Below are 27,837 nucleotides of genomic sequence, written 5' to 3'. Positions count from 1 at the left end.
CCAGGCCCAAGCCCCTTGCAGTTGAGAGGGTATATGCGCAAATCGACCATGGATGGTTCCGATCATTCTGCTCATACCTGTCACCGATAGTCAATATACATGGTCGCACAGGCATATGCTGATCTAATACATTTGGTTTCGAGCCGGTCTCTTGATGGCCTGGGCGAGATCATGGGACTCGTTTTGCTTAGTCCGTGGGCCTCCGTGGAATTGCACAGATGGGCACATCTTGGACCATTCCTTCCTGTACTTGATCCGAGTAAAACAAAAGTGGAGCTCAATCCTCGCTTGACAAGCTCTTGTGTAATTCACTTACAACTGAAGAACAATTGAAGAACAAATCCGCAATGGCGGGGTTCAAACTGGTGGCAGGTCACGGGACGACGGGGGTGGTCGCAATCGCCCGCCGTAATTGAAGAGCGTACCCGAAAAGAGTCATAATTGTGAAGTGGGCAGTGTCTGATCGGTGCCTCCAAGACCCCTCCTCCTCTGCAAGCCCCCTCCTTCTTTTCCCACAACAACCCTCGGACTCCGCCTTCTTGGGGATTCCACGGCTTGCAATTATGGCGACCGATATGACGAAACCCATTCTGGACGCTCTGTCCGCGTCCGACGCCTCCATCCTCTCCAGCGAAGCCTTCCCCTCCACCCCCTCACTAAATATCAAGGCTGCGCTCGACCGTCTAGCCTCCCGACAGATGGTCGAGTATGACACCATCGAGAAGGAAATCATCGTCCTGACGCCGGAGGGTGAGGAGATCGCCACCAATGGCAGTCACGAGGCCAAGGTTTTCCAGGCCGTGCTGGCGGCTCTGGATGGATTGAAGATTGGCGACCTCCCCGGCGTGGTCGGCAAGGACACCGCCAAGGTCGGCCAGGGCAATGCGTTCAAGAAGGGCTGGATCAAGAAGGACAAGGACATGCTGCGGGCGGCGACCGAGACGATCGTCGACGAGACCCGCGAGCTGCTGCTGACGGTGCAGAAGACGCAGTCGGTGGCCGATGCGAAGGCCCTGACGGACCTGAAGCGGCGCAAGCTGGCGACGGTGCAGAAGGTGATCACCTTCCAGATCGCCAAGGGCCCCAAGTACGCCCGCGAGTTCGTCAAGGAGGAGACCGACCTGACGGCGGAGATGCTGATGAACGGCTCGTGGAAGACGGCGCAGCTGAAGCCGTACAACTTCAAGGCCAAGGGCGCGCCCACCCCGGCGGGCACCTTCCACCCGCTGAACAAGGTGCGCCAGGAGTTCCGCAACATCTTCTTCGAGATGGGCTTCGAGGAGATGCCGACCAACCGCTTCGTCGAGACGGGCTTCTGGAACTTCGACGCCCTCTTCGTGCCCCAGCAACACCCCGCCCGCGACCTGCAAGACACCTTCTACATTGCCGACCCCGTCAAGGCCGACCCCCCGCGCGAGGACCCGGCCAACGACCCGCACCAGATCAAGACCCTCCAGCCCACCACATCCTCCTCTTCCTCCTCGTCGACAAAACCCCTCGACTACAAGCAATACTGGGACGACGTGCGCGCGGTCCACGAGACGGGCAAGTACGGCTCGATCGGCTACCGCTACCCCTGGGACGCGGACGAGGCGCTGCGCCTGGTGCTGCGCACCCACACGACCTCGGTCTCGACCTACGTGCTGCACAAGCTGGCGGCCAACCCGCGGCCCGCGCGCTACTTCAGCATCGACCGCGTCTTCCGCAACGAGGCCGTCGACGCCACCCACCTGGCCGAGTTCCACCAGATCGAGGGTGTCATCGCCGACTACGGCCTCACGCTGGGCGGCCTCATCGGCTTCATGGAGGTCTTCTTCGCCAAGATGGGCATCCACCAGCTGCGCTTCAAGCCCGCCTACAACCCCTACACCGAGCCCAGCATGGAGATCTTCGGCTACCACAACGGCCTGGGCAAGTGGGTCGAGATCGGTAACAGCGGTATGTTCCGGCCCGAGATGCTGGAGCCCATGGGCATTCCCAAGGACATGCGCGTGTACGGTTGGGGTCTGAGTCTGGAGCGACCCACGATGATCAAGTAAGTTTCTAGCATTTCCATCCAAAACCACAAGTCGAGAACATCAAGTCTAACCTCCCATACCTTCTGCTCCACAGATACGGCGTCAGCAACATCCGTGAACTGCTGGGCCACAAGGTCGACCTCAACTTCATCGAGAGCAACCCGGCCGTCCGATTGGAGAAGGACTAGGGGAAGGAAAAAGTGCAGCCAGCAATATAGATACCGATCTCGAGGGTGATTGTCCCGGGGCAGATTTCCTAGAGAAAAAAAACGGGGGCTCCAGCATCATAACCTAAAGCTTTTTTACTCTGTTGTTGAAATGCAAAAGACGTTCGAATGTAATGGTGCTTGCTGCCTTCTTTTCTTTTCTTTTCTCCTCGTTTTGATATGATGATATAAGACCACCACAATTTCAAATCACGAGTTACGTTACGCGGACACCCACCGACTCGACAATCAGAGAATCAATGCCTTTCTCTGCAAGAGTGCTGGGGGTTGGATGGAAGGTGCTTGCATGCGTAGACTAAGTACTAAATCTAGAACTAGAGAGAAGAATGTTCCACCAGTATCTGTGCCCCAGTGCACGAACTCTGCGACAGTGGCTCTTCAGCAGGCGGAATATGTGATCTCCGGCATTTTGGAACTGTAGATCTACTCTACTAGGTCGTGGCCTTCCTCGGGCATGGGAGAGGGTTTCGAGGTTGGATATTTGGAGTCCCCCGTGGGAGGGGAACCAATCGATCCAACCCCAAAGGGCGGGAGGAAGGTTTGGATATGCCGGTTTAGGAGGGAGACTTAAGAAAAGTACATAGGGAAGAAGGGGACACTAAGAAAGGAAAAGGTCTACATGTGACTGACGCTTCCAGAAGAAGAAAAGGGACGGTGTGTTGTCGGGTATAATGGGGGGTTTTATTTGTTGAAGTTTTTCTTTCATTCAAGTCCTTTTTTTGGATATAAGATATATCATGATGTTGACCATAACATCTCATCCTGTAGCAGTCATACAATCAGTATGTGTCTTCTCTGCAGGTGAGGGAGACACCGGCGATTGAAAGATCGGAGCGGTGGTGTCTAACCCTGCGAGAGAGAGAAAAGGCTTACCATCACCAAATACCCGACATCAAAAAAAAAACATAAAAAATTGGACACCACCCATCGAGACGTCAATCCGTCCGCTTAGCGCTGACGGCTGGCGGTCCAGACGTTCTTGAGGTAGCCGTCACGCTGGGTGAGGCGGTTCAGGGAGTCATCGCTCTCACCACGGGCACGGATGAAACCGCACAGAGCGTAGGTCTGGTTCTCGCCGGTGTAGCGGCCGTTCTCGTCAACCTGGGCGATGGAGATCTGCACGGAGGCGTGGTCGTTGGCCTTGATGATGCGGTTGGTGGCGCTGCACTTGCGGGGCACGTAGCTGTAAGGCACAACAAGAGGTGGTTAGTTGTCTGCATTGGTAATGTGGTGTGCGCATATCGCCCCGCCTCAGGGACGATATGCAAAAGTGATTGCGCAGGAACTGGGGCACACGCGGCGATAGCGGAGAGTTTTCCCAGACGACAGGACCGGAGAGACTTTGATATACGACTTCGACCTGGTCCAGACAAAAGACTTTTCGAAGCGCGTATCAAATATGATATGCACCCTTCTTCCGATTTCAATTCCACGTCTTTTCTTTCGTTTCCCTCACTCATCTCCGGAATGATCTCCATTGCATGTGAAAACCACCGGACCAGGTCGAATATCGCATATCATTTCCTCCGCTCATTCCCTGTTTCCTCCTCCCCTTTCGCATGGTCTCTGCTGTCGTCTGGTTGTTCTCCGCTATCCTGCCCCAAACCCTTCCGCATCCCCTTGGGGATTTCACACAAAAAAAGAGGGGGAGAAAAGGTGTACGTACAGATCGACGATCTCTCCCTTGTCGTTCTCCATTTTGGCGAGTTGGGTGGGTGGTGAGGAACTTGAGGTTGACGAGAAAAACGGAGCGGTGCGCGGGAAATTGAGACGGTGGGCGGATGGGGTGAAATGAGTGACCCGGACAACTTTCTGCGTTTCCCGGTTGTGGGTCATGTGATTCTTTGTCGAGGGCTTGCCGCTAACGCTGGCTGCAGATTAGGTAAGGCCCGCCTTCCCGAATTGGGGCTAGTGCGGGTAGCCGTGGGGTACGAGGACTTTTAAGTATGCATTGTACTGCACTGCTCTGCTGTATCTGCGATCAACATATGGAGCCACTTTCATACCCATCTTAGCCATCGGCGTAGAATTATCTCAGATGCCACAAGCACAACAGAGCAGTCAGGCGAAGCTGCTTTACCCTTTAAGCCCTGAAAAGAAGAGCCCTATGTCTCAGGAGCGATAGCTTGTCAAGCAGCGATTCGCTCGAGGCGTCAGAAGTAGAGAAAGTGCTAGCCATGTTTAAAGGCAGTGATTCAGAACTGTCACCGGCCCATCTAGTAGGTTGTAGAGTGCCTCGTCGAATCATGTGTCGGGCTTGTTTACAGATTAATTGCTTCGCTCATAGTGAGAATCCCATCTTGACGCCATTCACTTCCCATCCTTGCCTTCATAAGTTACTCTTCGCTTCAGCTTCGAAAGCATCCTTCTTCCACCGCACCTCCAAATCACGCGCCTCCCCTGGCTTAAATTTCACAAGCACGACCAGTTCCGTCTCCCCTTGCTTATCCGTCCCCCTGAGTTCGGGACCCGGCTGATCCAACGCCAGCACCGTCCGTCCGTCAGAGGCCATCCTCAGCATCTTCGGGGAGATACACTTCTCCGACCAAGGCGGCTGACCAGTGTTCACAAACTCAGTAAGCTCCGCCCGCCGTCTGCGCAATTCCTGCAGCGAAGCTGCGACGCGGGGCTCTTTGTCCAAGAAGCCAGCCACCAGATGCAGCAGAAGGAACTGCGGTGGAAACAGTATAATGTCGCCCTTTTGCGCCATCTGTAGCCACTCCGAAGCAGGCAAGAATCGAGCCTCTGTGACCTCAACCCCTCCGTCGCTCGTCGGAACTTGGATTTCCTCACGCTGTCCCTCGGATGGGATTTCGTCGAGGACCGGGTTCTCAGCCTCCGCAGGAAGTGGAAGGAAGTATAGGTACATCTGCGTCGTATAGCGTCGGGTGTTGATAGTTGGGGTGATCCATCGAGTAAATGGGGTCAGTCCATCTGTTGGCGGGTTAGGTTAGCAAAGACAACTTCCACCGGAATTGGATTCTTGTCTCTTCGAGTGTAGTGAAGTACAAGATGAGCGTGTATCTCACCTGTATCCGGCACCGCATTGAGACTCTGCTGCCTCAACCAATCTAAAAAAGTGGTCTGGTTCTGATGGATCGCGCGTCGACCCGATTCGCGTTGTTCTTCCGGGACGGAGAGCATCTTGCCGGAGACATTATCCTTTGCGAGGAGAATGCCACTCTCCTCGAAGAGCTCTCGAATCGCTGCGTTGCGGTACCACGGACCGTCGTCGTGGCGCTTTAAATCCTCGGCGGGTGGGCATTGGCCATCTTGAGCGGAGAGGTTGCCTCCAGGGAATACATGGGCAGAGGCAAATGAGGTCGAGGTTTTGACACGATGAAGCAGGAGGATCTCGTTTCTGGGCGATACCAGGATGACGCTGCACGGGGATCAGTGGCGGGAACAAGACTTGATTAACAATATGAACAAGCGGATGGAAGGAGTAAACTCCATGTCTGCGAATTCTGTGCTTACCTAGAACTGGGCCGCGGAACCGCAGGGCTGGGTTTCTGTTTAGATGTTGCAGACGACATAGTTTGGGTAGCAGCAGCCTGCTGGGATCTTGGGACATTGGAGCTTGCTCTCCATGTGGTTTGCGGTGTGTAGTCATTGGAGCATGTGAGAGGCCGGGGGGTATACTTTCCAGAAGCTGGAAGCCGGGGACCTCGGGCGAGTGCGACGCGGTGAGGGGAAGTCGAATTTATTAACCGGGGAGTACAGCTGGAGATAACCAGCGGGATTGGGTTCATGGCTGCTGTGTGCAGACACGTTCCAGGGGCTTTTCAGCGGAAGTGGAGGTGATGGTTGGGCCGAGCGAATCCTTGATCTACAGGCAGGGAGGGAAAATGCCCTGGCAGCAGCAGCAGCAGCAGCCACGAACGGTCCGCTTGAAAGCGGTCTACCCCGCGTTCGGGCTTATCGCAGGGGCCGAGGCTATAGATTGAAGCACTTGTAGGGCTGTCGATAGAACTACGGACGGACTTGTTGTCTTCTAGATGATTCATGGCTACAATGAATAGAGAAAAGCTGCAGTCTAATGGTGAGAACCATTTCTTGAAATGTATTGAATTATCATAAAGCAAAGTATGAACTATTCCTCGTCAAACTCCAGTCCCTCGTGCCCAGGCTTTTTATTTTTCATAGCAACCACGTAGCATCATATAACCAATCATATAAACAGGGTAAACGGTTCTTAGATGCAAGAGAATCAGAAGGCATAAAAAGGTATATAAGACAAAAACAAAACACTTAAGCTATCACCGCTTAAGAGTAGAGCTTCTTGTCGTAGCTGTGCAGACCGTGGACGTTACCCTCAGCCATAGCGCTAGCACTTCTCATCTCGAAGCGAACCTTGCCCTGGTTGACACCATCGTGGAGATCCTTTAGGCTCTTGACGCCAATGTCCTGCAGAGAGTGCTGGACACCAGCGGTGAGGTAAGGAACGAACTTGGTGACCGATCCACGGTCGAGGACGGAACCAGCGACACCCTGGGCGACGAGGACAGAGTCCTTCTCGGAGAAGTAGCGGGCAGTACCAGCGTTGCTGGCCTTGCTGTCCTTGGCGCCAGCACCAGCCTTCTTGTCCTCCATGGCGGCGATACTGCCCATACCACGGTAGGCCTTGACAAGCTGACCCTCCTTGCTGACGAAGTACTCACCAGGAGACTCGGTGGTACCGGCCAAGAGACCGCCCATCATGACAGTGGAGGCACCCATAGCCAGGCCCTTGACGATGTGACCAACGTTCTGGACACCACCGTCGGCGATACAGGGAACACCGAAGCGAGCGGCGAAGTTGGAGACGCTGCGGACGGAGGCAGCCTGAGGACGACCAACAGCCATGACCTCCTGGGTGATGCAAGCACTGCCGCTGCCCATGCCAATTCTCAGGCCATCGACACCGGCGGCGATGAGGGCAGCAGCCTGCTCACGGGTAACGACGTTACCGCCAATAACATCAATCTCAGGGATGTTCTGCTTGATCCACTTGATCATCTCAATCTGGTACATGCTGTTACCCTGGCTGCTGTCCAGGACGACAATGTCGAGACCAGCCTCGACGAGTAGCTTGAGTCTGGTCTTGTCCTCCTCACGAGTACCAATAGCGGCAGCAGCAATCAGCTGCTTGGACTGAGGAAGCTTGGAGGCAAGGGGGTAGTGGAGGTTCTTCATCAAGTCACTGCGAGACAAGAGAGAGACGAGGTTGCCGTTGGTATCGACAATGGGGAGCTTGCCCTTCTTGGAGGAGCGAAGGACTTCGTTGGCCTCGGCAAGAGTGGTACCAGCAGGGGCGGTGACCAGGTCGGTGGACATGATGGCAGTGACGGGGGCATCCAGATCGCGGTGGAACTGGATGTCACGAGAAGTGACCATGCCGACGAGCTTGGAGCGGAGGGTTCCGTTCTCTGTATCAGACAATCATCATGTTAGAATCAATGACTTAGACAAAAGGTGATAATGACAGTGACAATTGAAACTGAGGTCAGATAAAACTGGTCTCTACAGTGCTGCTCTCGCTGCTCCAGTGGAACGAAAGTTATAAAGAAAAAGTGATTGATCATCATGTTGGAAAGGATACGCAGGGATTTCAAGTAGCGACTTACCAGTGACGGGGAAACCACCAAAGCCCCACTTGGCCTTGAGCTCCTTGGCCTCCTGGACAGTAGCGGTAGGGGAGAGGACAACGGGGTCCAAGATGAAACCGTTCTCGTATCTCTTGACCTTGCGGACCATCTCGGCCTGGTCTTGAGGAGAGCAGTTGTGGTGGATAATACCCAAACCACCGAGGAGAGCCATGTGGATAGCCATGTTGTGCTCCGTGACGGTGTCCATGGGGGAGGAGAGAAGGGGGACCTTCAAAGAGACACGCTTGGTAACAGCGGTGTCGAGAGTGACATCTGAAGCAGGAAAGCCTATTCTGAGGCATCAGCAACCCAGTTCGACGAGATGAGCTCAAATTCTCGCCTTACCGATGTACCCGGGCAAAATCAGGAAGTCGTTGTAGGTCAAAGCACCGTGCTTGTCAGAGTCAAGCAGGGTATCAACATCCAGACCATCACTGGTGGTGTACTCCTTCTGCAGAACCTCCAGGGCCTTAGTGTAGTCCTGGATCTCAGCCTTCATGGCCGGTCCAGGAATGTCACCGTTGGCAAAAGTCATGATGAATGTGAAAAAAAGACTCTACAGCTTTAACAAATCTTGTAGAGAGAATGTGATCAAAGATCAAAGATAATAATCAACAGATCGACGATCGAAACGTTCTGTTGATGGAGAAAGTCTTCCTTTCCCAAAGAAAAGAAAGAAAAGAAAAAGAGAGAAAAATCCGAGGAGAAAAAAATTGGCTTTTGAGCTCTTCGCCGCACACGCCATGCCATGCCGCAATCGGTCTAGCGCCACCGCTCTGAATAGATTTGTCATCGTGATTGGATGCTAAACGAAGTCTTCGGTGGGCGGTGAGTCAGACTCTCAAGTCACTCGGCAGCGGTTCTCGCCCGCTTAGAGATTTCTTAGTGAGAAGCATCATATTTTTTTCCAAGTTCGGAAGATTCCATTCGGTTCATGTCTAGTACTCACCAGGTGACTAGGCAGTCCTATGGTACTACCCCATCCCCATTCAGCCATTGCTACTGTACCACTGTATCCCCAATGGACCTTGTATTTGCTTGTGACAATAGCTGAAACCAGCAGACAGACCTCCGCCAAAGATAAACGGTTTGAGTGATACAGTACCAACGTAGTACTTACTTGTAACTAATCGGCCGTCAGTTCCCGATAAGAATTAGCCGCCAGCATCCGCCCGCGCTACCTATGCATGGCATAGGCTTAACGGCTCCCGGCCTAATGAACAGTCGGCATTGTCCCGTCCTCAGTATTGATAGTCTGACCCTCCTCAAGAGATACTCTTGAGATTGTCGCCCGGCGAGTGTTAATCAGGATGCATTTCAGTAATGAAGATGGCACCAATTGGGAGACTACATCTAAAAAGCTTTCTATCCAGTTGATCTGTACTGGAGCTAGCCCCATCATATGTGTTTAACTACCGCACTGCAAGCATACGTTCGTATAGTATAGCGAACCGAATCTAATGAAACCCGCTCTCGGGTCTCCGTAGCCACCTGCCTGACATTGTCCCGCAAATCCCATTGGTAGTCGCTTCCTACATCGCGAATAGTGCATACTGGCAGGACGCTGATATAAATCAGTTTCAAGCATGGGTGAATACGGTGGAATATCATTGCAGTTAAACTCCGTCGCTTACCAGCGCTGCGATTTATTCTATGTCTTGCCTTTCTATGTCTGAACATGGCAAACCCAACAGCCAAACCATTCATGGTAACTTGATTGAATTTGGTGCCTGGGCGCGTCCATCGAAGTGGATTATATATCCGTGCCCGCTGTGCCCGGGTTTTTGCAACAAGGAACACGTATATTGAGCAGGGCAAGTTGAGCCAAACCTCTCAAACTCACACGTGCACCTCTGTGGTAGATTCCTGCGTGGTCGTAGATCAGACCTTGCACGAGGATACCAGTTTCCTTTCTTTTTCCTTTGATCTCAGCTGAAACAGTAATCTTGGATATGACTTGTTGGAAACCTTGAAACCGGAATAATGATGTGGCTGGAGCAATGATGATCGACGTCACTCCGATCGTAATCGGGGCGCGGTCACATGTCCGTGCCCACCATACCTGATCGGGAGATTTGTTTTCAACTCGGCTGAGGCTGGGGGGGGGGGGTCCGTTCCTGCCTCCGATTTAGTAGACTATTGCCCGTCCCTTCCCTTCCCTACCTTCCCCCGCTTGCTTGCCGATTAATCAATCTTCCCTCCCTGTTGTTTCCTACGTTTCTCACTGCCGCTTCAGCCTCTTCTTTCAGTTTAGCATTCCTGCTGGTAAGGGAGTTCGTTCCATTTCACAGCGGCGCAATTTATCTGGCTGCTTTTTACAATCGACAGCCCTTTTTTGTGATTCAGTCTGCAGTAAATCGGTGGTTCCCAGCCCAATCAGACTTCCGTTTCTGCATCAACCAATTCCCGCCCAATTCCCCCGGTTACCATAGGACCATGCCGCTTTGCCCTGCCAGCTGAAGAAGTCCTTGAATGAACATTCCGCCTTCGCCAAATTGACACACATATTCCTATACATCTACCTTCAAAACCGTTTCACTGCTTCGCTTGGAGAAGCAGGTATGCGGCCAATTGAGATCGAGTATCTTATATTTCCATTGGTTCTAGCAATCTCGTCCACGGAACGGCACCCGTTATGTCAAGCCACCTAGCCAGTCTCCGACGTACGCAGACGGATTTTGCAGACGAAACAACGAGTCCACTCCGCCATGGATCAACAGCATCCACAAGCTCGTCTATCTACACTGCCTCCACCAATTCCCTCGCCCCCAGTCGCACCAGTACTGTCTCATCGACTGCATCAATCGGATCGATGCCCAGTATCAGCCATAGACGGGGGAAGAGTGAACTGAATAAGATCCCGTCCGACAAAATGGCCGGAGGGCGTTCCGAAGTGGGAACTTTGTCCAACGCGGGCGCAACATACGAGAACATCCGCCGTTCTTTGCGACCACTCTCTCAAGCACCTAATGCATCGCCCCCCTCGAATAAACAGTCCATATACCGCCATTCTCGCAGTCAGACTGTCGACCATCCGCAGTACTGGAAGGAAAACCGTCCCCAAACACCTACCTCTCGTAACACATTTCATCATGACATCGAAGAATTGAAAGATACGGACTCGCACGCCTCAACAACACCTACCAAAAGCGAAGCGCCTCTTGACATGCAACCGCACACTGTTTCACCTCACACGCGACCCCACATGAAACCGCAACATTCTCATAGCTTGTCCAGTCCTGCACCAATCACGCATACCCTTTCGGCGCCTGAGCTCGAAACGTTCCAGAAATCATCGACAGGTCACCTGCGGACGCTCTCGAAATTCGCAAAAGCGGGAGAAACAGATGAATTTGGCCTTGATACCTACAGCTCTTCTGTGGTAGGACTGCAAGGACGACGACGTTTGAAGAGAGCAGACTCAGTGGCCAAAAAAGATGGCTCCAGTATCGTGCGCAAGAAGCCCGCGTCGGCCTGGGCGGCAGGCAATTGGATGGACAAACAGCGACAATTCCTACAGGCTTACGAATACTTGTGCCATATTGGAGAAGCTAAAGAGTGGATCGAGGAAGTTATCCAGAAGCAAATCCCTCCGATCGTGCAACTAGAGGAAGCTCTTCGCGATGGTGTGACGCTTGCAGAAGTGGTACAAGCGATGAATCCCAACCGGACGTTTCGAATATTCAGACATCCGAAACTTCAATATCGACACTCGGATAATATCGCTATGTTTTTCCGATTCTTGGACGATGTGGAATTGCCCGAACTTTTCAGGTTCGAGCTGATTGATCTATATGAGAAGAAGAATATTCCCAAAGTCATACACTGTGTTCATGCCCTATCATGGCTGCTGTTCAAGAAAGGCCTTGTTGAGTTTCGCATGGGAAATCTCGTAGGCCAGCTTGAATTCGAACATCACGAGCTGGAGCAAACACAGAAGGGTCTCGATAAGGCTGGTGTCAGCATGCCTAGCTTTTCGGGAATGGCTGCGAATTTCGGGGCAGAACCTGAGCCGGAGCCGGAGCCGGAGCCAGAATCCGAAGAGGAGCGAATCCAACGCGAGTTGCACGAGAGCGAAGCGTCAATTGCTGATTTCCAAGCTCAAATTAGAGGCGCAATGACGCGCCTGAAGCTGGGAAACCTTATGAATGACCTTTGGGACTTCGAACCTTTCTTGGTGGAATTGCAATCCCGGATTCGCGCTGACTGGGCCCGTCAAATCATTCAATATCGCTTGGACATGAAGACCTTTGCCACCAATCTTCAAGCGCTTTGCCGAGCATTCCTTGTGCGAAGCCGCCAGAGTAGTGTCCAGAAACACTACCGGGCCAACGAAACGGGCATCATGCAGCTACAGAGCCTCATTCGTGGCGCCAAAGCAAGGGCCGACGTTGACTATTTGCGAACTCAGATTCTGAAGGAGGAATCCGGCATCAAACAGATTCAGGCGGCGCTGAGAGGAGCCTTGCAGCGCAAGACTGTATCTGAGATGTACGAGGATACCAGATACGCGGAAAATGAGGTCCGACTACTGCAAGCTGCTATCCGGGGTGCTCTCCAGCGCAGTCAAGTTTCAGCGCAGCTGGAAGCTGTTCACTCCGCTGCGGATAGCATCACCGCACTTCAAGCGATTATCCGAGGAGCTCTGCAACGTAACCAGGTCTCGCAGCAATATGAAACCGCGCACTCCGCCGAGGACAATATTGCGACTCTTCAAGCATATATCAGAGGTGCTCTGCAACGCAGCCTAGTCTCACAGCAGCGTGAAGCTCTACGCTCCGTGGAAGACAGCATCACGGCACTACAGGCACATATTCGAGGTACTCTGCAACGCAGCCAAGTCTCTGAACTGTATGAAGCCACACGGTCGGCAGAAGATGAAATAACAGCACTCCAGTCAATCATCAGAGCCGGCATCTTAAGGCAGCAGGTGAATGTGCAGAACGCAGAAATCAGTAGCACTGAAGCGTCCACGGTGTCTCTACAAGGGAAGATTCGCGGGATGCTGACGAGGAAGTCCATTGCTGAGATCAAGGAAGCGCTCGCCACTGAGTTGACTGCCATTACTACTATTCAATCGATTGCTCGAGGCCGTGCACTAAGAGAGCGTCAGCATCAACAAGCGGTAGCACTTGAGAAGACGACCAGCGAGTGCGTATCGCTTCAATCACTGGCTCGTGGTGGGGCAGTGAGAACAGCCCTTCAGCAGCTTCGACAGGACCTAAATGAACATACCCAGGCAGCAATTCTACTTCAGAGCATAGCGAGAGCGAATGTGATCCGGTCTGAGATCCGGTCGCAAAAGGCAGCACTGGCAGAAGCAGAGACTTTCATCCTGGAATTACAATCTATGGGCCGAGGCTCAATCCTCAGGAGACGATTGGCAGCCGAGGCCGAGGCCTTGCAGGATGAAGCACTGGTGATCACACATCTCCAGGCCCTCACTCGTGCGGCAGTTCTTAGAATCAAGGTTGGCGGAGATCTGGACGAGCTCGAGGACTGTGAGGATGAAGTCAGCCAGTTGCAGGCACAAATTCGAGCGATGCTGATCCGGGTTGAAGTTGGCCAAATGCTGGCAGACCTTGCTGCCGAAGAAGATGTTGTCATTGAGCTCCAATCGCACATACGTGGATACCTAGTCCGTTCGAAATTCGAAGAGAAACGTCAATATTATCGCCAGAATATGGAAAAGGTTATCAAGGCGCAAAGTTATGTGCGAGGAAGAATTCAGGGTCAAGCATACAAGAGTCTTACTACCGGCAAGAATCCTCCAGTAGGGACTGTCAAAGGCTTCGTGCACCTATTGAATGACAGCGAATTTGACTTCGACGAGGAGATTGAGTTTGAGCGAACAAGAAAGTTGGTAGTTCAGCAAGTTCGACAAAACGAGCTAGCGGAACAGTACATCAGTCAGCTCGATATCAAGATCGCTCTGCTGGTAAAGAACAAGATCACCCTTGATGAAGTCGTCAAGCACCAAAAGCACTTCGGCGGTCACGTTGGTAGCCTGCTGCCCAACAGAGAGATCTCGTCCACAGACCCCTTCGATCTCAAGGCCCTGAACAAGACGTCAAGGAGAAAACTAGAACAATATCAGGTGTTCTTCTTCCTTCTTCAGACCCAATCGCAGTACTTGGCCAAGCTCTTCCGGCGTCTGCGTGAGCTGAACACCTCCGAGAAGGAATACGAGCGGATCAGACACCTGATGATGGGGCTTTTTGGCTACTCGCAGAAGAGGCGAGAGGAGTACTACTTGATCAGGCTGCTCGCACGTTCAGCGCGAGAAGAGATTGAGAGCTTCGACTCACTGCATGAATACTTGCGCTGCAATGCGTTCTGGAACAAACTCTTCGCATCTTATATCAAATCACCCCGAGACCGCAAGTTCATGCGGGATACGCTGGGTCCCGTCGTTCGGGAGAACATCATCGAAAATCCGGAGTTGGACCTGGAAAGTGACCCAATGCAGATCTATCGTTCAGCCATCAATAATGAGGAATTGCGGACCGGAAAGAGAAGCAGGCGTCGACCTGATATCCCCCGAGAGGAGGCCATTCGAGATCCAGAAACTAGGGCGACCTTCATTCAAAATCTCCAGGACCTTCGTGATATTGCCGATCAGTTTTTCTCTGCCTTCGAAGAGCTACTTTATCGGATGCCCTTCGGTATTCGGTATATCGCAAAAGAGATGTATGAGAGCTTGCTATCAAGATTCTCCAACGAAGACCCTGGATTTATTCTCCAAACTGTCGGCCATTGGGTAGGGAGAAATTATTTCCAGCCTGCCATTTTCGAACCCGAGAAGTACGGTGTGGTGGATCGAGGTTTGACTCAGGAGCAGAAGCGAAACCTTTCTGAGATTGCGAAGGTGATTGCGCAAGTAGCTTCTGGACGACTTTTCGGTGCGGAGAATGTCTACCTCCAGCCCCTGAACAGTTATATCGGTGACTCCATTCAACGGCTTGGCCAGACCTGGGGTGACAGTAAGTAGAAACATGGACAAGATTTTCTTCTGGTACTGACTGTTGTATAGTGATCTCTGTCCAGAATGCAGAGGATTATTTCGACATCGATGAGTTTAATGATCTCTACGCCAAAACGAAGCCCACCTTGTACATCAAGATGGCGGATATTTTCTCCATCCATCAACTCGTCGCCAGTGAGATACAGTACATGTGCCCAACCCAAGATGATATCCTGAAAGAAGTCATCCGTGACCTCGGAAATGTGAAATCCAATGAGAGCGAGTTGATGAGTGTCAACTCCTCTGAAATCAGTCTCACACTCAACCCTAAGCTTGCACAGGTTGAAGGTGAGTTGTTTTGAATTCCGGCCAATGCGTGTTGATAGCTGACTTGCGATCCAGACCCAGAGGCAGATGTCAAGGCTTTGTTCATGGAAACAAAACGATGCATCCTGTACATCATCAGAGTCCAAACGGGTGCCAACTTATTGGAGATCATGGTCAAGCCACCTACCGACGAAGACGAGGAAAAATGGATGATGCTGGTGCGCGATGAACTGAGTGCAAACAACACCAGGCGAAGCGCATATGCGGAGGCCAACACGATGGTGGACATTGCTTCCATGAGTTACTCCGAACTCAAGCGGACGGCACTTGAGAATATATTGCACCTCGAACAGACTGGGAAGATCCGCCGTGACAACTACTACCAGGATCTCTTGAACGCGATCGCTATCGATATCCGAACCAAGCACCGCCGGAGAATTCAACGGGAGCGAGAGTTGGATAGCGCACGAATGACGCTTGCACGTCTCAATGACCAAGCTGTCTGGCTGGATCAACAGCTGAAGACGTACAATGACTATATCGAGCAGGCGATGATCACCCTGCAGAACAAGAAGGGGAAGAAGAGGTTCCTCATGCCTTTCACCAAGCAATGGGACCACCAACGTGAGCTCCAGAAATCGGGCAAGGTTTTCAAGTTTGGCTCTTACAAGTACTCGGCTCGGAACCTGGCCGACAAGGGTGTTCTTGTGCACTGGAAAGGATACACTGAGCGCCAATGGGATCGTGTCGACCTCACGATCTCGAGTAATGAAGTTGGTGTGTTTACTCTGGATGGCAGCAGTGGTCCGATGATGATTCCAGGTGCCAACGCCCAGGTACCATTGGATGATCTGCTCCAGGCCCAGTTCAACAACATGCAATTTCTTGACTTCTTCGACGGACAGCTCCGGGTGAACGTCAACCTTTTCTTGCATCTCATCATGAGGAAGTTCTACAATGAATAATCGAGGGCCTCGCAGCATGATGTTGTTTCTTATCTTTTCATTTTCTCTCTATATCCTCTACCCTCTTATGCTATTGTGATATCCCACCTCTTTTCCTGTTATAGCATGTTGAACATGACGAGAGCTCGGCGAGTTTGATGCACAGAGACGAGCTCCTTATTTTCGATGATTACCCCTCTTGTTCGTTGTTATGCCTTTTTTTTTTTTTTTTTTTACCTTTTTTTCTGCCACTTTGTCCTTCCTTGGATGATACAGAGTGCATGTCTATTCTATGATGATTTGATGATCTTATGTGTGTAGCTTTTATGCTAAGCTGTACGTATCGCATGTTTGACTGCCGTGGAAACAATAATGAGTCATGGTCAGTCCCGGTTCTTTAAAATGGGGTTCGGAAGTAGTTGTAAGTCCTACGCACAGGAGTGAGTACTCGTACAGAGTCCAAAGAGGATGACGCAGCGATTGTCGGGTCAGGGGCTGCCACGTGACGTCTTCGGGCCCAAACGGCGATCGATGCCAGCTGGAGTCGATGAACATGTCCTACTTTCCAATCCCCTCAAGAGACGCAGTTCACTTCCTTCTTACTGGCCAACCTTCCAGATCTCTTCCCTGTGCTTCTTGTCTGTTGTCTGTTACTTGATCGCGTGTTGAAAAACAGCTTTTCGTGCTCAAGGCGCCATGGATTTCTCGAGTCTCAAAGACCAGGTCAGCAACCTGACCTTGTATGATCTCAAGGCGGGTGTCCGCAAGGTCCAGAATGGTAGGTCTCCTTTGGGCGGATCCCGTTTCTAATGCGCCAGCTCTCTTGCTTGCTTGCCTGTAACACGTTCTCGTCGGGTTAAACAATGTAATTAACTGCTTTAGCTGTCATGAACTACACTGAAATGGAGGCCAAGGTCCGTCGCTCCTCTCCCCGGCACTTCCGCCCCGCTCTCCTGATCTCCGGACAAAGGCCGTGGTGGTGATGAGCACCGCACTTACACCAAGCAGGTTCGCGAAGCTACGAACAATGAGCCATGGGGTGCTTCCAACTCACTGATGCACGAAATTGCGAGCGGAACCCACAGCTAGTCAGTCGCCCCCCGGCCCCTGTCGCATTCATTGGTGAGAGTATAGTTGCTGATAAGACGCCGATGCACACAGTCAATTGCTTAATGAGATTATGCCTATGATTTACAAGCGCTTCACGGACAAGACCGCCGAGGAATGGCGACAGATCTACAAGGTCAGTTTTGCCCGCTGTCTTCGACAACTTTTTGTCAACATTTCCCCGGGGGGACCTGGCTGACGGTTGACTTCTTCGCGGACAACAGGCTCTCCAGCTTCTGGAATTCTTAGTCAAGAATGGTTCCGAGCGCGTCGTTGATGATGCGCGCTCCCACATGTCACTCCTCCGCATGCTTCGCCAATTCCACTTCATCGATCAGAACGGAAAGGACCAGGGTATTAACGTACGCAATCGATCGTCGGAATTGGTCAAGCTGCTCGGTGATGTCGACTTGATTCGCTCAGAGAGGAAGAAGGCGCGGACCAACAAGAACAAATTCGGCGGGTTTGAGGGAGGTTCACACATCAGCGGTGGGATGTCGAGCTCTGGCTCGGGCAGATATGGAGGCTTTGGCAGCGAAAGTCTGTCCTTCGGCGGATACAGTGGTGGTGTATATGGTGATGGCGGTGGCTTCGGGGGGAACACCGGCGATTTCAACGACTCTGGCAGTCGCTCGAACCGCTTCGATGAGTATGATGAGTACGATGAGGCCGATGCCGCTCCCACACGGCGCCGTGCAGCTAGCCCTCCACGCGCTCGTCCAGCGAAGCAACCGGAGCCTCCGAAACCCAAGGCGCCCGAGGCCGACCTATTCGATTTCAGCGAAGAGCCGACCACAACGACAGCGTCCACGTCGAAACAGCCCGCGGGAGCCAGTGCCAGCAGCGGTCTCGACATCCTCAACACCACCACCGGCGACGACGATGACTTCGACGACTTCCAATCTGCCACCCCGGCGCCTGCCCCGGCATCTTCCGCGCAGTTCTCCATCCCCGGCCCCGCATCCACCGTCAGCACGACCTCCAGCACGCAGTTCGCCGCGCCCAAGCCTGTATCCGGCACCCAAGGGTCGAACCTGAGCGGCATCGTCGGATTCACGTCAATGACGCCGACCCCGACCTCGAGCACCGTCGCCTCGCCCACCCTGTCCCAAAGCTCTCTGGCGCAACCGCACAAGCCCGCCCAAGCGCAACCCAGACCCAGCGGCTTCCAAGCCGCCACCCCCAATTACTTCACTTCCGTCTCCGCCGGCCAGCCTCCCCTCAGCGGCGGCGGCGGCAACATCGTCTCCGGCCACCGGCCTGGCATGCCCTCGACCTCCTCCTTCACCTCCACCACGACCACCGCCTCCGCCGGATCCAAGCCCACCGCCGCAGCCGCCGCCTCCAAACCCTCCGGCGGCGACGCCTTCGGATCCATCTGGTCCTCCGCCAGCGCCAGCGCCGGTCTCGCAAAGGCCAACGCCAACGCCAGCCGCGGGCCTAACCTCGCCAGCATGGCCAAGGAGAAAGCCAGCGCTGGGATCTGGGGCGCCCCCGCCACGAGCAATGTGACCTCGCCATCGCAGAGTCAGTACGGCGGTGGCGCAAAGTCGACGGGTGGTACTTCGGCGTTTGATGATTTGCTAGGCTAGACGGGATGATTACTGCCTTTTTTTTTTTTTTTCTCTTTCTTTTCTTCTACTATCTTCTTTCTTGGGCCAATGTTATACGTTATACCGTAGTACGATTGCTTTTATTTTCTCCCTTCTTTCCTTTGTTCTGGAAAAAAATCATCTCGAGAGATTTTCGCATTTTCTGTTTTTTTCTTCGTGTTGTCGCTTACAAAATAGCAAGCATTTTTCTTCTTCTTTTCTGCTCTATTTCTTGTGGTATCCTGTTTGTGTCTATACTTGGGAGATACTTATGTTGCTTTCGCTTTGCTTCTGTTGCTTAGATGATGATTCGGTAGGGGAGGGGGTCAGATATAGGAAAGCAATGGATGATGAATGTTGGCTAGCCTTTCAAGTTGCGCTTTGCTTTGCGGCTGGTGTGTTGTGTCCGTAGACTTTAAAAGGGCTTCTCACCCATGCAATTGATGTACTGTACATACATCTATCTTCCTGCTTATGCGGGGGAGTTAGATATAGTCCCGAATCAAGTCCGTGGATCTTGTACCGTATACATCCACAATGGCCAGGGGTACATACAGAGCTAGATTGCCGCGGTGGTGTATAGTAACGCAGTACATCTACCGGGTGTACTGGCCCCCCCCGCCCCCAAGCGGGACGCGATAATGAATAGATGTGGCTACTACACTAATCATGTGTCCATTTTTCTTCTTTCTAGTTTGAGAAGAGGATACATAAAGAAGAGAAAACCAAGCCTCGTATGCCGGTTCATACACACAGACACTCCTTTATCATTGGTGGAGAGATATAACACTACAGTTGTCCGTGGACAGAATCAGAATAGACAGAAGATAGAAACAAGGTATGACGGAATTTCCCTCCCACGCTAAAAAAGAAAACTTTATTGCGAAACTCAACTGAAGGAAAACATCAGGGTAGTCGGAAAAAAGAAAAGCTAAGGAGGAAAAAAAATTGATATCATAATACCCCATGTATGAATTGTACCGTATGCGTTGCGTGTGGCGTGTGTGGGAAATGTTGTTTCACCCAAGGCTAGCGGAAGTGGAAGAGGAAAAGAAGAAAAATATATTTGAGATCACAAAAGTTCCAGCCGGGGAACGAAGAACAATAATATAGCGTAGTAGGTAATGATATGGGGGGTGTCAATAAGTAAAAGATTGGGAAACAGATATGCAGGATGAATGCAATTATGGACGACCAGCTTTCTTTCTTTCTCTTTCTTGTTCGCTCCGTCTCTTATGGCATGGCCAGGTTTGACTGGGGCCGGGATGGAGGGTAAAGCCAGAAAGTGGTCTTGGGGGGATATGTTTGGGAGGCCGTTTCTCTTGATACCGTAACTTGGCCAGGTACGTCGACAGGCAGGTAGGGAGGATAACCGGGTTAGAAGGGGGGGGCATGTACAGTGGGGGAATTAATTTTAACAAGCCTGAATGTGACTGTTCTTCTCGGTCGGAACGTCAATACCCTGCTTTTCTGATGCGCTCAGATGTGACAGGTTCGAATCAGTGTTGCCACCGCTAAGCGACGATGACTTGGGAGGAGCACCTTCTTCCCCTTTCTCTCCGTTCATGGCAGCTTCACGAGTTGCGTCCGGCGGGTCTTGTTGCTGGGCCTGTTGCTCGGTCGTGGCAGATGGTATCGTCTGTTGATGCGAGCTACTATTCGAGACCGGATCATGGTACGTATGCTGATGACCCTCGTCGTCATCTTCCGGATCGGGCTCGCCGTTCAACGACGTCAACCCGCCTTCAATATCACGGAGCAGCCGGACGAACTCCTCAGGAACCAGTCCACTCTCGCCCGTCCGGGGATCCTCCGCTACCAGCCAGCCCTGACCGTGCCGGTATGACACGAAGATTACTTGCCCCTCGGTTAGAGGCAGCTCATTCTCGTGCTCGCGTGTGAAATCAAAGAGCGCAACCGCCTTGCCGTGCATCTCTTCATCCGGACATCCCACCGCAAATTGAAAATCACGCGAATACCGATGTGTTTCATAATCGTCCTCGGATTCGAAGTCACCCTCGTGCCCATAGGACTGATCATTGCCGTAATCGCCCGCTCGGGAAAACCGGCTTTCGTTAGCTGGATAGGTGACATACTCGCCCCCGGGGCCATCGTCCATATCATCGTCGTCGTCATCATTCACATAGTAAGTCTCGCTGCCATCCGGGTTCATGCTGACGAGCGTGCCCCGTTCGGCGTCATTCTCATAATACACACTTCCGTGTGCACGATTGAACTTCCGGCTCTTGCGCCCATCAGAATCGGTGCCAGTGGACTTGTTCTTCCGGTGATGGGGTGTGGAGAAAACTGGACTGTGTAGGTCTTCGTCTTCGCTGTATGGCGGGCCATCGCCAAAGGACATGGCAGGCAGCTGCTGATGCGCGTAACTGTGATCAGTGCTCCAGGGGCCCATAGACCACTGACCACGCGAACTATCCCACGGAGCCGGAGGGTCAGACAGGCGTCGTGGCTCACTGGCCGGGGTGGATGCTACGGATGCCCGAGGAGGCAGCGGACCATAATGGAGGGGATGTATCGGTGGGTATGCAAAATCGCGCACCAGAGCGTATGACAGACTGGAATGGAAGATGGGAAAGACATGTGACCCGGGCCGCGACCGGTTGTGTGAAGCAAGCGAGACATTCGAATGTGTTGACAGGCGCTCACGGGCGTATGAGGAAGAGCGTTGGCGGCCCGGCCGCTTAGCTGAAGCATCCGTCACTATCGGAGGCAGGACCGTGAGGTTCGCAGAAGACGCCGCCTGCTGCGGCTGAGAAGATGATGCCGCAGAAGCCATGGCTATGAAATGCTGGTCTTATGTGGAGACGATCCTGCGCGCGAGAATTGTGATTGCGTGTCGAGAATGTCGTGTGAAGTGATGTCAAGTCGGATGTTATAACCCAGGGAGGAAATGAAGGGGATGCTCAAAAGACCGGTTCGCCCTAGCTTTGCATCGCGATCGCCCGCCCACTGAAGTTCAATTACCAGCCTGCGTCCGAAGAACGTCTCTTGATGTCGACCCGATCAGGCAGGGAACTGGTCGAGAAGCGTGCGGACCGAATTGGTGGGAAGGGCAGGAACTCCTTGCGTATAAGCACGATGCAAATCGAGTTGGTGGAGGAGGCTGCGCCGAGCAGGATTGTCCTAATTCGAAACCTCGGAGCTGAGCAAGCGACGAACGATGGGGTCCTAGGCGCCAGAGAGGCGAGGTGGTGTCAATCGGGTTACTGGAAGGTCCAGTGAGAGTCGGCGGCGCAGGGCAGACAAGGCGCGGCTATCAATCGCAGAATACCACAGCGATCTTCACAATGCAGACTGCTCCCCTCTCACATAAGCGATAGGAAATTAATTGGTCACAATAGTGAAGAGGTTGTTCAGGCCAGACGACTGGGACGAGACAAGAAATTCGAGGACAGGCGCCCAGGGTTGGGAAGGTTGTAAGGAAGCAGAGTGGCAGGAAGCTTTTTCGACCGGGCTTGGTGTCTCCGTGTCCCGCGCTTGACAGTCGAGTGGATTGGATGGTGGAGGGAGGGTAGAACTGGGGATGCTAAATTTAGCAACGAGGGCAGGGAGAAAAAACGCCACTTTTAGAGACAGCGATTACTAAAACCCATGAGACGCTGGAGGGGAAAGCCAAAGAATTCTAGGCGAGAACCGGGGGGGGGGGGGGGGAATGAGGGAGAAGGAGGGGAGGGAAAGAGAGGAGAGAAGAGGAGAGGAGGGGAAAAGTGGGCGCTTGTAGATGACAGCACCTGCAGGACAAGAAAGCAGAAAGTAGAAACACACAGACTGAGACTGACAGACAGAAGGATAAGAAAGAACACTAACTAACTTGAAGGATGGTGGAGCGAGGTGAGGGCGAAGAAGGGCAGGCAGAGAGGCCAGCGTCGGAGATTACCTTGCCTAGTGTGTAGTTTTAGTTAGTCGATGCGTTAATGTGTTAAGGATCACCGAGGCGCAGTTCCGGGGAGGGGAGGGGGAGAAATGTACGGAGTAGGTTGGGAAGACTCACGGGTCTTTTTCCGCCCTCTGCTTTCTCAAGAATCAATCAATTAACCAATCAATCAATCAGGGGGGAAAAAGAGGACTTCATGCAGACAAGCCACTCGATCTATCTTTTGGCAACATTGCCGCGCGGTTGATCTGGGACAATCAATTCATGATAAGTTAATCCGGAGAGAGTGAAGACTCGCCTGGAATGCACGTGACAGTCCACGCGTGGCTTAGTGTGTTTCAGGCGACGATGCCTCAGGCGATCCCTGTTTGGGATACACTGCCTCAGGTTTCATCCTTGCTTCCTTTCCTTCTTTCCTTCCTCCTTTGAATACATTCAGAGTACCTGCCTGCCTACATACCACCACCACCACCACCACCACCACCACTGCTACAGCCATATCTACACATGCATAGCCAGCACATCCAACTCAACGCCCCCTACAGAAAGGCCAAGTTCTAGCGGTATGTTAGCGTACGCCAGCGGGAATTCTTGGCGTTTCTTCATCCCACTCTCCTCTACGCCAGACTAAGTACCCACGGGAATACATTCTTGTACGAATTTATTTGAGAAGGAAATTCTCAAAGAGACAAACTTTTTGAATGTTAAAATGTCTATTGATCCAATCAAGGAAACTAAAAGAAAATGCATCAAACGATCGTCATCGTACTGCTCAGCCAGCCGAGCAGCAGAAAGACTAAAGAAAGAATGACCTTCCACAGGTCACAAAATTGTCCGATCTGCCATGACCTTTAGAGCGTCTCATGCTCGCCTCGATCACCCTCTTCTCCCGGAATATGCAAGGGAGAGCACACTTGTGCAAACGCAAGGCTCCGAGTCAAGAATAGAAACACTCAAACCGGTGTACTGCTTGGATAGATGGTCTTATAGATCGTCAAGAAAGTGGTCTTGGAGGCTGGCTCGGACGGCGTGCAGGCTGGCGTGGACGATGCGGAGGCTGGCGTTGTCGAGGACGGCGATGGCACAGGCTGGCTGGATTCACCACCACCCACGGCTGGACGAGAGCCCATGATCTCAGCAAATTGCGATGGGATCGAGGCCTTATCCAAAGGTTGGTCTTCCACATAGTCCGCAGCCCCAGCCTTGACGTACGTATGCGTCGCAGCAGTAGCAGCATTGTCCACAACATCCACGTCGATGCAGGTGGTATAGATCTCCTGCTTTCCGTTGGGCAGCGCTTCCGTCACACCAGGCGCAGTCGGCCAGTCCCACACCCAATACAGAGTATACGGCTTGCCGGACGGCGCATTCGCTGGGAGCGCGATATCCTGCTGACACCACAGATCGGCGCCCATGGTCTGGTCGGCCACGTGAGGAAACTCGGCCTGGCGATGCTCGGAGATATTCCCCGAGTTGATCTGGTAGCACCGGCCGTCATCGAAGTTCTGCTCCGACAGCAGCACGCCGCGCCGGTCGCCTCCCGTGCCGTCGCGGTTCCAGACGCGGTGGACGTCCAGGAGATTCTCGTCTGCCTTGGGCTCGGTGGTCCCGTACACGTAGACCGTGCCGCGGTTCGCGGGCTTCCCCGGCTGCGTCCCGGGGAGGGTCACATGGCCGTTCTCCTGAAAACGGAGAGCGATGGCCGCGCCCGCGCTGGCCTGCAGGCGGGGGTTTCCTTCGGTCTGTTGGTACATCTGCTGGCTGTCCTTGCACATCTTGTCGGTGGGAAGGATCTCGCTTTGATTGGCCCGGCCGTCCGGGGGGATGAGATACGTCATGTCGGTATCGCTGAAGCCAGCGGCGGTCCGCTGGACGTTGCCGCGGGGGTAGCCAGTCGCTCCGACAAAGGTGCCATTTGGCGCGATGACCGTCAGTTGTTCCACCCAGGAGTGTGCGTTCGCAGTTGACAAGCCCAGGGCGAGCAGGAGCCCCCCCAATCCCGTGCCACGGATGAAGAGCATGATTGCGTCTTTTTCAAACTGTGGTGATTCCTAAACACTCCGTTGAATCGTTGTTCGTGTGAGGAATCGTGAGTTGAGACACCGGCCAGCGGAGTTGTCTATTAAGAAATTTGTGGTGGTTGGTTTCTGTGGGTGGTCAGTGGATGCAATGGTGGTTTGTAGAAGGCAGGGGTGATTCATACATAATTTATAGCCTCATTGTGACAAGAAGGGCCTTGTGTATCTTCTCTTGTGATCTATTTTGCTGGAGTGTTCCACTCAAAGACAATGGCCATTTAGCGAAGAATCCCAACGTACAATGAATCAAACACAAAGGAAAGAGGAGTCATTAGGTGTTAACAATGACATTGAAGGAGAATGCCCATTCCAGATATTGTTGCCCCTCTGGGGCCTTATGATCAAATTCACCTCCCAAAAGAAATTAGGAGTCAAAGCAGATGTCCAATATAATCCAGTCGTTTGAAACAAAAGAGAATGAGGAAACTCGGCCAAGCTGCGTCAGTCATGAGAGGCTCGTTTCTCTAGGCGCTACGGGACAATGCAACAACATGATCATGACTGGAATAGATCCTTGATGAACATCGTAGGACCAATCGATCCCCTTGCAAGCGCTACCAAGCTTTTTGGCCCTGGGTGATCCGGAGAAAGGCGACAGATATGATTCGTCTTCAAGTCTAGCGCGGAAGGGGGGGGGGGGAAGGGAATGGCATGAAGAAGAAGAACCTTGAAGATCAGATCGGTCAGGTATTGATGGGATTTGCGACACTACTGAGGTCTGAAATTAGCAACGGCGCCTAACCTGGGCTGGAATATAATCTCATTGACAGGCACTCACTCGCCCTCACGGATGGACCCGTTGTTGCAGTTTTGCACACGACGCAGTCCTTTGATCTTTGATCCTGCCCTATTCGCTGCACTCAAGCAGCTAGGGTTGTTTATTTTGGGTAGCTGGCTAGTAGCGTTGTACCCCCCAATCTATGAGGTACTGTCTAGCTTGCTGGAAGCGTGGGTTTGGCGCGCATTGGTTTTCAGCAACCAGCTGGGAAGACATTCACCCAGCCAGGCGTTGTTGCAGGTTGATGTTTTAGGCGCCTGAGGAGGGAGTGTTGAAACATGGCGGCGTCCCGCCCTTGCCAGCCCTAGCAGATTCCAGGGCAGGACGGTTGGGACAGAAAAATCTAAAAAGCAGAAACTTATCCGGGCATGACTGGGAGGTTCTGTTAGCTATGTGCATGAAGCCTGAATAGTCTCGCTGAAGAATACTTCCTATGAGAACTGAGAGTACCATCTATGACTGTGAAGTGCAAGATGCGGATAAAAAGGGTTTGTAGCACTGCGGCTCATGCATGGCACTGACAACAAACCCCTTCTAGATCCTCCCGTCCGCTCAATGCGCTACGTTAAGTACCTAGTTAACTACCTAAATTATACCTATAGAAGTGCACTCAAGCACTCCGTACAGACAGTCTTGTACCTACTGGACGTGACACACCTCATTGACAGACTTCTGGAAAATCTACCTGTCTGGCCAAGGGGCTGAAATACTCGGGTCGAGCAAGTCACCAACTCACCGACCTCACGATGCTCTTCCTTGGCATTGAAGAGGCCCCCCCCACTCCACCTTCGTCTCGTCTCTGGATCAAACAAATTCGCAGCGTCGCCGTGGTTCCATCGCCCAACTAAGGTACTGAGTACCCATCAATTGATTATCGGTTCTCAGGGGAAGACCCGACCCCCGAGCACACAACCACCGTGCATCCAGCATTGCGAGAGCAACATGAAAGTTACTCATGTGATGACATTAGGTCAACAACTCAAACCACCATAAGTTACTGCTTGAGAAGATTAAACAGTATCTAACGACTTTGTTCCATGATCTCATCCGGGTCCAAGCTTGTTACGTGTCAAGAGTGCCAGACCCGCAGCTGAACTGGTTTTTTTTTTCCCTGCCGATTTCCGGACTATCTACCGGGGGAGTTTTTGTTTTCTTTTTTTTTTCTCTGTTGCCTGAGAGGGGGGGGAAGAACAACCTTGCTCGGGTTTGCAATATGTTCTGACGGTTAGCATACAACAATGTTTATGACAGAACATTTTCTTTTTTTTCTGCCACAATTTCACCAAAGCGCACAGAGGAATTTAGGCCAGGCCTAAACCCAAAGGAACCGTATGTGAGACAAAATGGGGTACCCTTCCCCCCCCCTCTCTTCGCCAGAGAGATGAAGAGATTGATTAGATGAAAAAAGGGTGGGTAGGCTGTGTTATCTCCGATGAATCGCAGCTCTTCAGTGGCCACCGACGGTCCCGGTTTCCACCATTCTATCCCCACCCCGGCAGAATGAGGGAATATCGGGCTACGGATGCAGTCTTGGGATTTTTATCAGATGGAGGGGTTAGTTCTACTACGGCTTTCCAGAGCGGGATGCCAATTGACCAAACCACCAAAAGGGCGGATGGGGAGGGGGGGAGGGACCTTGGAATTACCTAACGCATTGAATAATATTGCTACGACTAGACTGGACTGTTTGTGTGTGTGTGTGTGTGTGTGTGTGTAATTGCTCTCTGCCGGACCAGGATTGCCCTTGCCACCATTACGACCAACAAGACCTGGAGACTGAATGCATGCGGTGTTGTACGCTGGCATGGATGATCGGAGAGATGATCTGGTGGTGGTAGTGGCAGTGTTTGCTGCTGAACTTCTTGAAGTCATCATGATCAGACCAACTGGTCCATGGTTAGTAGGTATCACCAACCAGTACCACAATCCGTATCCTCGTAGGACGTGGAATCTGTCTCTGATGACGTTTGTGATACCGATGTGTTTCGAGGTGTTCAGCTTCACGCGGACACCAAAAAGCTCTTCCCCAATCTCTTACATTCCGACCGCTTGGCCAACGACGGCAGAGTGCAGGAAAGCCGAAATCTAGAAAGAGGTTGGCCTGACATGCGGGTCGCTGTTGGGCCCGTATGTCGCTGCTTGGCTAAACTAACTGAAGTGTTTGGATTCCACGAGAGATTAATGCCGTCTTACTACGAGTACTGACTACGGAGTGCCTCGTTTGGTCTGCCGACCAGTAGAGAAGTGGCTCTCAGGGCTGAGCAGAGATCCAATGATGGG

The 27,837-nt window shown here is 52.4% G+C and overlaps 9 protein-coding genes across 9 annotated transcripts; 3 read left to right on the top strand and 6 right to left on the bottom strand.

The window, feature by feature from the left end:
• Positions 1 to 473: 473 nt before the first annotated feature.
• On the top strand, positions 474 to 2,567 carry BO86DRAFT_459509 (phenylalanine--tRNA ligase subunit alpha). The gene is made up of 2 exons (XM_025677363.1): positions 474 to 2,035; positions 2,113 to 2,567. Exons 1-2 carry the CDS (start codon positions 564 to 566, stop codon positions 2,204 to 2,206), a joined length of 1,566 nt encoding a protein of 521 aa, XP_025522933.1. The 5' UTR covers positions 474 to 563; the 3' UTR covers positions 2,207 to 2,567.
• Positions 2,568 to 3,139: 572 nt separating this feature from the next.
• On the bottom strand, positions 3,140 to 4,041 carry rps21 (40S ribosomal protein eS21). Its single transcript, XM_025672930.1, has 2 exons — positions 3,912 to 4,041; positions 3,140 to 3,428 (listed from the first exon to the last, which is right to left on the bottom strand). The coding sequence occupies exons 1-2, from the start codon at positions 3,941 to 3,943 to the stop codon at positions 3,194 to 3,196; spliced, it is 267 nt and encodes an 88-aa protein (XP_025522932.1). The 5' UTR covers positions 3,944 to 4,041; the 3' UTR covers positions 3,140 to 3,193.
• A 442-nt stretch (positions 4,042 to 4,483) lies between these two features.
• BO86DRAFT_393018 (NUDIX hydrolase) lies at positions 4,484 to 6,063 on the bottom strand. The gene is made up of 3 exons (XM_025672929.1): positions 5,723 to 6,063; positions 5,275 to 5,627; positions 4,484 to 5,179 (listed from the first exon to the last, which is right to left on the bottom strand). The coding sequence occupies exons 1-3, from the start codon at positions 5,779 to 5,781 to the stop codon at positions 4,575 to 4,577; spliced, it is 1,017 nt and encodes a 338-aa protein (XP_025522931.1). The 5' UTR covers positions 5,782 to 6,063; the 3' UTR covers positions 4,484 to 4,574.
• Positions 6,064 to 6,289: 226 nt separating this feature from the next.
• On the bottom strand, positions 6,290 to 8,540 carry BO86DRAFT_393016 (putative IMP dehydrogenase). The gene is made up of 3 exons (XM_025672928.1): positions 8,218 to 8,540; positions 7,852 to 8,160; positions 6,290 to 7,653 (listed from the first exon to the last, which is right to left on the bottom strand). The coding sequence occupies exons 1-3, from the start codon at positions 8,405 to 8,407 to the stop codon at positions 6,512 to 6,514; spliced, it is 1,641 nt and encodes a 546-aa protein (XP_025522930.1). The 5' UTR covers positions 8,408 to 8,540; the 3' UTR covers positions 6,290 to 6,511.
• Positions 8,541 to 10,530: 1,990 nt separating this feature from the next.
• On the top strand, positions 10,531 to 16,322 carry BO86DRAFT_413455 (putative Ras GTPase activating protein). Its single transcript, XM_025674742.1, has 3 exons — positions 10,531 to 14,855; positions 14,906 to 15,184; positions 15,239 to 16,322. Exons 1-3 carry the CDS (start codon positions 10,685 to 10,687, stop codon positions 16,126 to 16,128), a joined length of 5,340 nt encoding a protein of 1,779 aa, XP_025522929.1. The 5' UTR covers positions 10,531 to 10,684; the 3' UTR covers positions 16,129 to 16,322.
• A 357-nt stretch (positions 16,323 to 16,679) lies between these two features.
• On the top strand, positions 16,680 to 18,849 carry BO86DRAFT_459505 (ENTH domain-containing protein). Its single transcript, XM_025677362.1, has 5 exons — positions 16,680 to 16,885; positions 16,990 to 17,021; positions 17,116 to 17,195; positions 17,269 to 17,350; positions 17,439 to 18,849. Exons 1-5 carry the CDS (start codon positions 16,804 to 16,806, stop codon positions 18,804 to 18,806), a joined length of 1,644 nt encoding a protein of 547 aa, XP_025522928.1. The 5' UTR covers positions 16,680 to 16,803; the 3' UTR covers positions 18,807 to 18,849.
• Positions 18,850 to 20,180: 1,331 nt separating this feature from the next.
• On the bottom strand, positions 20,181 to 21,711 carry BO86DRAFT_234552 (adaptor protein NBP2). The gene has a single exon (XM_025667036.1). The coding sequence runs from the start codon at positions 21,601 to 21,603 to the stop codon at positions 20,221 to 20,223; it is 1,383 nt and encodes a 460-aa protein (XP_025522927.1). The 5' UTR covers positions 21,604 to 21,711; the 3' UTR covers positions 20,181 to 20,220.
• A 389-nt stretch (positions 21,712 to 22,100) lies between these two features.
• BO86DRAFT_234544 (uncharacterized protein) lies at positions 22,101 to 22,888 on the bottom strand. The gene is made up of 3 exons (XM_025667035.1): positions 22,819 to 22,888; positions 22,639 to 22,709; positions 22,101 to 22,390 (listed from the first exon to the last, which is right to left on the bottom strand). Coding segments are annotated over exons 2-3 (240 nt in total). The 5' UTR covers positions 22,640 to 22,709; positions 22,819 to 22,888; the 3' UTR covers positions 22,101 to 22,151.
• A 528-nt stretch (positions 22,889 to 23,416) lies between these two features.
• BO86DRAFT_393011 (uncharacterized protein) lies at positions 23,417 to 24,826 on the bottom strand. The gene has a single exon (XM_025672927.1). It carries the CDS (start codon positions 24,720 to 24,722, stop codon positions 23,655 to 23,657), a length of 1,068 nt encoding a protein of 355 aa, XP_025522925.1. The 5' UTR covers positions 24,723 to 24,826; the 3' UTR covers positions 23,417 to 23,654.
• Between the last annotated feature and the right edge of the window lie 3,011 nt (positions 24,827 to 27,837).

The sequence above is a fragment of the Aspergillus japonicus genome (assembly GCF_003184785.1).
Source record: "Aspergillus japonicus CBS 114.51 unplaced genomic scaffold BO86scaffold_82, whole genome shotgun sequence".
In the NCBI taxonomy this organism is placed as follows: Eukaryota; Fungi; Ascomycota; class Eurotiomycetes; order Eurotiales; family Aspergillaceae; genus Aspergillus; species Aspergillus japonicus.
This window is presented reverse-complemented; position numbering and strand designations above follow the sequence as displayed.